Source organism: Nematostella vectensis, chromosome 13 (assembly GCF_932526225.1).
Source record: "Nematostella vectensis chromosome 13, jaNemVect1.1, whole genome shotgun sequence".
In the NCBI taxonomy this organism is placed as follows: domain Eukaryota; kingdom Metazoa; phylum Cnidaria; class Anthozoa; order Actiniaria; family Edwardsiidae; genus Nematostella; species Nematostella vectensis.
Genome location: NC_064046.1, coordinates 7,357,218 through 7,367,697, shown reverse-complemented (window position 1 = coordinate 7,367,697; position 10,480 = coordinate 7,357,218). Strand labels below are relative to the sequence as shown.

The following is a 10,480-nucleotide window of genomic DNA, read 5'->3' as shown; positions in this document are numbered from 1 at the left end:
TTATTTTACACGATCTAGCGAAAACAAAATATCCAGCGGTGTTTTTTTCTTTTTTTTACTTGGTTGACTGCACAAATAATATAAACACAATCTTATTGCTTCAAATTGTTTCACAACAATGTAAACCATAACAGAAAAGACGGCTTAAAACAGATAATTATCACATAAACACAAAAGGCTTTTAGAGAAGTCTAAAACCCTTGCGTGTATGGCGCACGCGATGTTTGCGCGTGCTCCATTGAGTTTTGGTACGCTACGACCCATAAAAAGAACCGAGAAATTGAAGATTTATATTAGCATCTAAAATTTTGGGTGGTCGGCTGACGACCCGTGCCGTGGCGTTGAATTGTGTGCTTGACCGCACACGAGCTGTGGAAGGGAGAAGTGGTGGAGAAAAGAAGAATCCAATAACTCTGGTTCCAATCTACAGTTACCGTGTCTTAAATGTCTTGAATTGAAGAGAACAAACCGACAAACTACATGCTTACCTATATCTACTTATTTACACGTTGGACCAGTCTCAACTAAACTAACTTCTATCCCTTAGGGGGTCTCGCGCTAGTGAATCATCCCACATCCTCTTATCCTAACAACAACTGGGCATGAATGTATCAAGTGTAATCAGAAAAGGGACCGCAATTTAGCAAACCTGAAAATGTGTTTGCTTTTAGTGCTTAGGAAGAGTTAAAAAAAGGTTCGACCACCCCTTAGAAACGTGTGCCCTTAGAAACGAGGTGCCCTTAGTAATAAGATGCCTTAGTAACAAGGTGCCCTTAGTAACGAGGTGCTCTTAGTAATAAGGTGCCTTAGTAACGAGGTGCTCTTAGTAATAAGGTGCCTTAGTAACAAGGTGCCCTTAGTAACGAGGTGCTCTTAGTAATAAGGTGCCTTAGTAACGAGGTGCCCTTAGTGACAAGGTGCCTTATAAAAGAGGTGCCTTATTAACGAGATGCCCTTAGTAACGAGTTGCCTTAGTAACGAGGTGCCCTAAGTAAAAAAATGACAGCGGTTTATTCCCTACGAGAATCATATACATCTGGTAAGGAAAGCCTTATATGTCTGATTGACCTGTATTAGGTATAAATGTTCATGTTATATAATACCGGCGATTATTATTTTGACGCTTGCAGGCTGCTGAACCTCTGACGTGATATATCATGCTGTTTGTTAGTCGGACAACTCTGTGTCCGGATTACCGAACGCTTGCTTGAAGACGTTTGTTGTTTTTTCAATTCATCCTGCTCTTCCCACTTGCGCCTCATCTTTTCGAGCTGCTCTTTCGCTTGGCCGAGCCTCTTCTCCTCTTCTTCTAGAGCTTGTAATTCCTTGTCTTGTAGCCACGACTGGTATTTGGCCTGAAAAACAACATGCAACACAATGTCAAGAGGGTGGCCGCTAAATAGAGGTTTGCCGTTTAATACAGGGTGATCAATTAAAGAGGTTGGTCGCTTTATTGAGGTTTGCCGCTTAATAGAGGCTGGTCGCTTAATAGAGGTTGGTCACTTTTTTTTTTTTGGACGCGATAGATATGAATAGTTGCCGCCTAGTATAGGTACCACTGAAATAGTGAAACTTGCACGGAGTAAGATAAAGAAAAATCTGTGAAAAACAAAGCAGGTACTGACGTGACGATGACTGAAGTCCTACCTGTGACATTCTTCTTCTTTGTTGCTTCATCTCGACTTTTCCCTTGTGCTCATCCTCTTTCTCCTTTTCTTTCTCTTTTTCTCGTTGGCTTTCGCGGTGTTTGTCTTCAAGCCAATCCTCAAACGATTTTCCTTTTATCTGAAATAGAAAGCCGGGTGTTTGCACTATATTATAATACTATGCGGATAGCCAAGGTGGTGATTTTTTAATTATTATTAGTATTGTGATGTCCGATGACAATATGGCGATGAATAAGATGGTATAATGAGATAATGAGATTACGAGATTATCATTATGTCGAGATTTAATGATCGTGTCTGTGAAGATGCTTATTATGATGATGATCGTCAGTATGAAGATGAAGATTATGATGATAATCGTACCTGTGAAGATGAAGATTATGATGATAATCGTACCTGTGAAGATGAAGATTATGATGGCGATGATTATGCTGACTTGGTGCAGGAGCTCATAATAGGAGTAATCATCTGTAATATATTAGGGTCACGGCGTTTCCCTGGATCAGGCTATTTTTAGATGCGCGCGTGAACGGGCCAATCAGCTATGTTGACCTTGGCCGCATTAGATTGGTTAATCGATGTGTCTAAAAATAGCCTGGTTCACAATAATGGTGATGGTGGTTGTGGTGGAGGTGGTTGTGGTAGTAGTAGTGATGGTGATAATGATGATAGTAATGATGTTGATGATGGTGGTGGTGATGGTGATGATGACAATGATGGTGATGGTGTTGATGATGATGGTGGTGGCGGTGGTAGTGATGGTGATGATGGTGGTGGTAATGATAACGATGGTGGTGATGATGATTATGATGATGATGATGATAATTACATCACATTGTGATAATGAAGGTGAAGATTGAGATGCTGATCATAATCATATAAGTAATAAATACCTGTTTCCCTGATCTATGCGCGACTTTCTGAGCCTCAATCTGTGACTCCTCGTGGAGCCGTCTCATCTCGTCCATGTCTTTCTCGTTGAGCCACTGCTGGAAGGACCTCTTCCTGCCCCCTGGTGAGGCCGGTACCTTGAGGCTCTCCTCGGGGGTGGGTGCCAGGGTGGCGGAGGTCTCCCCTCGCTTGGCGGCGAGCCACGCATTCCATGGTTTCTCGAGGCGCTGCCCAGAATCCATGGATCGACTCAAGAGGTGACTTCGCACGGAATCCGAGATATTCGACTCGCAGATTGATCTGGGGGAACAGATGATTTCAATTTCAAAACGAAACCTCTTAAAAATGGTCAATCAGCAAACAAATGACATTGCTAGGCTTTCTGACCCAGAATTGAGTAGTCAAAGTATCCATTTACATTGTACATATTCTACCGGGTGCTATTTGTATACTGGACTACATCGTTGTAGTTTTTAGATAGAAACATTAGCAGAGGCTGCGGGAAATGATTCGGATCTGCTTATTAGCAATAACCTGTGAAAATCGATTACACAGAAAATTAATTCACAAGCGAATGAGAGATCAAAAAAAGAATACATAGAGATAAGATGATATGCATGTTTCCCTTCGAGCAGAAGTGAGTCTAAATCGCGGGTTAGAAAAGAAATAAGACCCGAGGGATGCAAAGGAAAAAGAACATAATTTTCCAAGGATTCAAGACGCAGATTCTGTTGAAAGTTATTGAGGGTAGCATAATTTTGTGTTAAAGAGGCAAACACCGCGTTCTTTGTACTAAATTGTGGCAAAAACGTATTGATTAATTAACGTAAGACCGATAAACTAGCTCAACAAGAGTAAACCGTAATACAAACTGTTATCCTTAATTAAAAAAGCAGTGGTACTATAAAAAAAAAGAGGCCCTTGAAAATAGTATCTCACTCCCCCCAATTTAGAAAGTTCGTCCAAGACTATGGGATATACACCACCTTTGGTAGGATGGATGAATGCCGGAAAGGGTATTCTCTTTTAGCTTCGGGATCCCCTGAACTTATCAAATTATTCAGATGTTTACACGCCTGATGAAAAGTTAATCCCTGGCTTCAGTAATTAGAATAACACCCATGAAATAGATACGTGCGTTATGACACTAATTGATAAGAATTTGGGATACTTAATCAAAACAAGGGGAAAATTTTGCAATGCTTTACTATTGTTAAATAGAGAGATTTCACGATGTAAATAAATGTCATTGCTGTTCTTGAGGCAAAGGACTGAAATGCCAATGTGCGATCAAATTTGTTGGATTAACCGTTCGGTAATAAACAACTCGTACGCGGTTGGATATGAAAGTGTTCAGTGTATAAAATTATATGTATCGCAAACGAGATTTACCATTCACTGGACCAGACAATTCAATTCACATAGCCTCCGATTTAGGAAAACCGGATAAAAGACTCTGTGTCCAAATGCTTATTAATATAGTATCTATTTCCATAATAGCAATAAATTAATCTCCTAGTGATTTTTTGGGTGGCAAACTCGCGCCTTTCTGCTTTTGGCGGCAGAAATAAAGCAACTATATATACCGCTTACTAATCAGCCGGAAAGCGCTTATTTTTATTGAAATATTCCATTTTCTCTTCGCTCTGTGACGAAGGGCTGCAGCCATTTCTGTGTTTATTTTGACGTCAGTTTGATACTCAAAAACCGCTCGCTTGTGTACAAAGAAACACTAGAAAGTGCCATGCGTTATCACCAACTATACTACTCGTTCCGTCCTTACATAGGTGAGAGTGTCTATGAATTGCCACGATAGATCGCGGAACGAGAGTAGCGTCTCACGAAGGGAATTTTTTTCTTATGTATTTTTTCGGGGGGGGGGGGCGCTCGCAGAAAACACTGGGTTTATCAAGTTTAACAATGGGATTAATTTGACTGTTTTCCCCCATCTCGAGGTCTAACCCACAGTGAAAACTCTCTCTCTCTCTCTCTCTCTCTCTCTCTCTCTCTCTCTCTCTCTCTCTCTCTCTCTCTCTCTCTCTCTCTCTCTCTCTCTCTCTCTCTCTCTCTCTCTCTCTCTCTCTCTCTCTCTCTCTCTCTCTCTCTCTCTCTCTCTCTCTCGACTCATTTATTGCAGCGCTCTACTTGATGTTGATCGTATTGTTTTTGGCTAGAAAGTGTAAGACGGACATAAAGATTAAGACTTAATTCACATAAATGTTACCCCCGTTTTAATATCCTCACTGTTTAGTAGTAACACGATGTGCTATTATAAACCTGTTTGCAAACACATGCTCAATGTGTAGTGGCTTTTGAAAGCGAACTTTTGCGTTTGAAGAGAACACAAACAATTTTTTAATTAAGCCAGTGTTATTTTACTTGAAAACGCTATTTAAGGATAGGAAAACACAATAAAAAGCTTATTTCCTCAACTAATGGGTACATTATTTAGTTGAGAAAATCGATGTGTTTGATAGTATTGATTATGGATAGGATGGTAAAAGTGTGAATGAGATAGATAAGATGAGGGATAGATAAAGATGGGGGATGGACAGATGAATAAAAATGAGGATTACACATCTATGTCGCTATATTACAGCTGTCGGAGAAGAGGTGTAGTGGTACTCCTGAACTTTCGCCTGGAACAGTGGTTTAGATCTGGCCCCCAAACCACTGCTCATGTCACACTTAAACATTTAAATATATGTAAGGCAACCGCTCTGTCTAAAAAGACCCTGCAGCCTGGATTGGAATAAATAGTAACAAAAGTGTGACTGAAAAGGGCACTTACTTTGACTTGACTCTCTGTCCTGGAATACTAGCAAATTCTGGGCTCTGAGGCAACATGACAGAACCTTTGCGCAGCCTTGTAAATCGTACTCCATTGCTACCGCCATTTATACGTGCTGGCGCGAACGGCTCCGACTGTCTTCTACTTTGGGCGCGAAAACTAGCCGAATTCGGCGGGGCCGGTGATCGCGCGCGCGTTATATTCCCGGGAATTTGGGATCGGGATACCTGTGGGGAGGTTGGCGCGCTTCTTGTATCAAATACATCTCTCTCTTCTTTTATTTCAAGATTTGGGTTTTCGGATGTTGGACTTTGCCTTGGTGTTGTGACGGGAGAGTTGGGTGGGCTGATGGAGCGAAAGTGATGTCTCTCTATTTTCCAAGGTGCCTGGGTGTTGCTCCCTGTTGACCGGGACCTTTGAAGGCTTTTGTGCCCCACGACACATCTAGTCTCCTCTAGTTGCGGTAAACGGTCTTCCTCATCGGAACTCTCATCGTAGACATTAATATTAGGGACGTGAATCCGTCCAACCCGACGACGCCCTGTGATTGGCTCCTCACTAATCTCGCGGCGTCGCCCTAGTAAAGGCTTCACCGACAAACTTGTCGGTCTTATTGGATAGGACGATGAGACTTTGTCAACCTCAACCGATAAACTGGAAAAAGAGCTAGAAGATCGAGGAGTGATTTGGTCATTGCTTGAACCTATCACATGACTCTCACCACAGGAAGTGTTTTCTGCAGGAATGGACTCGACACTTTTTCCGATATCATCTCTACCTAGAGTTAAAACTCCGTTGCTAAGCAAGTCCTTAGAATGATCTTTGTCACCTAAACTATCATTTTCCTTTCTCGGTCCGTTTTGTTTAACTTTCGTGACACCTCTTTCATTACTGGAAACCGAGGTGTTGATATTGCACGCTGTGTTTGTTTGTGCTTGGTGTGGCATGGCTTCATTATTTTCGTCGTCAGATAAACCAATACCGGACTCAAAAGAACCCCGTCCAATACGCTTTTCTTCGTCTTCAACAAACAAGTATTCTATCAATCGTTTCGCTAAGTCTTCCTTACCTAAGCGCTTTGCAATGTCCATAGCACTTTCTCTGTTCACGTCCAGGGCACTGATACAATCAATGCTTGAGCTCATCAAATGTTTAAAGATCATTTCTAAGCTCTTGATATCGCCACTCAAAGCACAAGCGTGGAGGAGAGTTCTTTTTGAATTTGTCGCAGTCTTTAAATCCACCAAAATATCCAAGTCTAGCAGCCTTTTAGACATCTCCGAGTTACCTCTACAACAACTCATAAAAAGCGATACAAAAAGCCTTTCCTCTCGACTTATTTGCTGCATTGGGAACTGAACTCTTCGGAACACATGCTCAATCTCATTGTTCAATATCCCAGTCAGTAATTTTAACCAGCAAATCGGTACTTGTAATTTGAACGTATGCGTTGCAGCATCTTTAAGACATGCCCAGTCTTGTAGTTCCACATCGTCGTTATCAACCAAATAAATTGCTTGTAATTCAACCGGAACTCCGAAGTGCTCCTCGCAGATGAGTTTCAGGTTATAAACAGTTTTGTCACTTGCAATTTCCAGACATTCAATATCGTCATTTGGAAGCAAAACCTCGAATTTGGCCGCGCTCTCCATCAACTAAAGTTTCGTGGTTTTGGCTTTAACAAGTCTTGTTGTCGAAGCTAAGTTGACCTAATGATCCAATAATGCTGTTTTACTAAAGTGCCAACGATCGTCGTGTTTATATAAACCGCAAGCTGTCAAACTCGTTAATGATTACATACTGGAGGCCTCCGCGCTTTTAATGATTTGACGTCAGAGGGAAGCTAATTGTTTATTTACACAGATCAGCGTCAAGCAGCCGACAATCACGCAGTTTTCAGACGTGCAATATCTAGTACGTGAAGAGGAATGGTAAGAAAACTTGTAAACAAGATAATTATCAAACTGATTCTTATAAAATGAGGCAAAAAGAGTTTAAACGATTCACGTCACATGGGAGACGTGATTTGGCCCTATTCTTTGAGAGATTAATATTGTGACCGGGTGGTATTTTGGGTTATTTTAGATTTTGCAAAGATTTTAAGTAAGCGATTTTTGGATTGCGATTATAATTGTTTTACGTATTTTACGGATTGTTTCTCAAACGTGATTCTAATTCGATCCGTACACGTTTAGGAATTTACTTTCAACATGTTTACAACCCCTTTAGATTAGTATCAATAGCTTAATAGTGCTAATTGACTTAAGTTAGCGTCCTTTACCATTTCCCAGGAAGATTAATCATCTCTAAATTTGACAGGACAAAGGACGCTGAGTAATTTGAACGGTAGTAAACGTTAGCGTCCCTAGAAAAATGCGCGTCCCCAAGCGAGTATAAACGCGGCTGTTTTTACAGTATCTGTTAGTTTTTAGTACCGTTGAGCAAAGGAGACGCATTGCTTGCGAGGCGTGACTTGCGGGAGCGAGATATGCAGTTGCTGAGGGAAGACAGTCAGCAGAGATAAGCTACAAGCTTAGAGCGCTGTCCGAACGGACCTGTCATGCCAGTTGTGTTCAGTTTGATTTACCGGTTGTAAGTACTTTGTTTACAAAACTAGCCTTTGGTTTAGGTTACCTTTTCTCGGGATTAGACTATGATTGTTATCACTTTTAATTAATTACGTTATTTATTTAAATTTTTTTTAATTTATTATTTTCATTTGTTACTAAATCCTTATAAGTCCATGCCTTGCATCATGTATTCGTTCTCACGTTGCCTTTTGCTAGATCGTTTTCGTTTCATTCCATTTATTTTTGCCGGTGTCAGAACCTGATAGTTTTGCTTTCAGTATTGCATTTGTTTCTACATTTTTCGTAACCGCACGGTAAATGTCAAGTTCCGACGGTTACGTTCGCTCAATTGAGCACTAATGGCTTCAACAATAAAGTCAAAAGTTAACACAACACGAACAGAAAGCCAAACTCACGAAATGCAAGCGCGAGGGACCAGCCAGCCATGTCATCCCTCGGCCTCGAAAATCACGCATTTCAGCCGGTTAAAATGTATATTATTTTTACTTGATGACACGGCACGGCACAGTAAAGATAGTGCTCCCTCCATACGGTTATAAAATTTGCTGGTGCTCCTGGAAAACTGTGCCGTAGCTATCGCACGAGTAGAGTATAATTTTGAAGAAAGTTAGGAAGACGCTTTTTTTGTGCTGGGGAAGGGCTCCATTTTTTGTTCCTTTAGGGGAGGGTCACCATTTTTGTGCTTTAGATAGAGGGAGGGTCGAAATTTTTTAACCGGAAAAAAATATATTTTGGCAGCTCTCCCCCCCCCCCCCCCCCCGATAATTAATGACCTTTCCCTTAGTGCCGTACCAAATTAATTTTAATTAATTTGGTACGATTATTAAAATTCAGACGTCGAACTGTTCATGTGCCCAATCCGGGCCTTATCCACGAATCATCAGAACTTGTTTTCAGTTTCTTTATTCCCTTGTCTACTCCTATTAAAGTTTTTCTATTTTAGATACGTTATCTTTTCTTAATTTGTCAGACATGTAATGCTTCATCTCGGTCCGTATGTACATAATCGGTGGTTATACGCTACACTACGATATCGTATTACGCTGAATTCGTTGTTGCGCGACCTCGGCGAATACAAAATTATTCACTCGTTTGGGCATAGCGTCCAGTACATTGGAATGAAATAGCCAAACCATCAGGAACACAGCAAGGAGGGTGACCAATGGGAACACAGCAAGTAGTGCGACCAATAGAAACACAGCAAGTAGTGCGACCAATAGAAACACAGCAAGTAGGGCGACCAATAGAAACACAGTAAGTAGGGCGACCAATAGAAACACAGCAAGGAGGGCGACCAATAGGAGCACAGCAAGTAGGGTGACCAATAGAAACACAGCAAGTAGGGTGACCAATAGAAACACAGCAAGTAGGGCGACCAATAGGAGCACAGCAAGGGAGCTAATAATTTTTCGACTCTCAGACGGGGCGCTTATTCGGGGAAGGCGCTTATTTAAATGAGCAAAATTTCGCACAAAAGAATATTATTATTCATTTAATATTATATTTTATACAATTACAACAGTTTCCTTTCTCTATGTCATTATTACAACTTGAAGTCAAATTTCATCCATTAAACATTTGTCTCTTTCTTGTCCAGAGTCTATGCTCCAGTGCTTTCTTAGAACTACATGTATGATAGTCATTTTACTCAGTCACATAAAACCTGGGGAGGGGTCACTTATTCGGGGAAGGCGCTTATTAATAGTTTTGGTTCAAAGGGGCGCTTATTCGGGAGAGCTTTTGAATAGTTTTGGTTTAAAGGGGGCGCTTTTTCGGAGGAGGCGCTTATTTGAGGGAAGCGCTTATTCGAGTAAATACAGTAAGCTGAAAATTGCATTCAATTTCTATTCATACCAGAGCGGTCAATAGTCTACTAGTGCTATCTTATCTTTCCAAATGCTTACCGAATCTCAATTACCGTTTTTGTCTACTACCGGCGTCAAATTTATCGATTCAGCGGTTACGCATTTCCGGGTTGGGTCTTAACCAACGCCGGTGGACACGCCCCTGGACCAGTGGCGCGTGGACTTCTACAGAGGCATTTCTTTGTCATGCATCGATCGTTCCAGACACTTCCTCGACTTTTGGCCGATGTGAGGCTAGAGATTCTCTGTCATGAGAAAAATATATATACAGTCGAAGCTCTCTGAGCGACCGCTCTCGTAAGCGACCAGTTCCGATAACGACCACGAATCACCGATTGAATTGTCACACAAACTCTGTAATTCTAAGCTCTCGTAAGCGACCAACTTATCGGTGCGACCAGCTTCGATAACGACCACAATTTCAAACCACCAACTGAGATTTTCTTTTATTTTTAAGCTCTCGTAAGCGACCACAATGATTTTTGGCTTTACAACATCAGTCAACACCTGATAAACATTATATGCAACGCATGCTGAAATCACATATAAAGCGTAGTAGGCAACCATGTGGGCAACCAGTAGGCAACCATTAAAGAATTTCATAATTACAATTTTCTTAACTTTAATTTCAACCATGGGATTGACATTTCTTTGTCTCCCGAAAATTCATAAATG

General features: G+C 41.1%; 1 protein-coding gene and 1 long non-coding RNA gene across 2 annotated transcripts; one reads left to right on the top strand and one right to left on the bottom strand.

The window, feature by feature from the left end:
• Positions 1–38: 38 nt before the first annotated feature.
• Positions 39–7,165, bottom strand: LOC5510835. The gene is made up of 4 exons (XM_001631257.3): positions 5,350–7,165; positions 2,561–2,858; positions 1,648–1,785; positions 39–1,355 (listed from the first exon to the last, which is right to left on the bottom strand). The coding sequence occupies exons 1-4, from the start codon at positions 6,999–7,001 to the stop codon at positions 1,113–1,115; spliced, it is 2,331 nt and encodes a 776-aa protein (XP_001631307.2). The 5' UTR covers positions 7,002–7,165; the 3' UTR covers positions 39–1,112.
• Positions 7,166–7,744: 579 nt separating this feature from the next.
• Positions 7,745–9,532, top strand: LOC125558963. The gene is made up of 2 exons (XR_007306203.1): positions 7,745–7,941; positions 8,911–9,532. It is a non-coding gene; the product is annotated as an uncharacterized LOC125558963 (long non-coding RNA).
• Positions 9,533–10,480: the final 948 nt, after the last annotated feature.

What these genes read in the sequence shown, in the direction of transcription:
- LOC5510835 (XM_001631257.3), bottom strand. Translation starts at nt 7,001, where the DNA reads ATGGAGAGCGCGGCCAAATTCGAGGTTTTGCTTCCAAATGACGATATT. An exon ending in GGACAGAGAGTCAAGTCAAA is followed by an intron (nt 2,859 to 5,349) that starts GTAAGTGCCCTT and finishes CTGTTCCCCCAG; the next exon opens with ATCAATCTGCGAGTCGAATA. An exon ending in CGCATAGATCAGGGAAACAG is followed by an intron (nt 1,786 to 2,560) that starts GTATTTATTACT and finishes TTTCTATTTCAG; the next exon opens with ATAAAAGGAAAATCGTTTGA.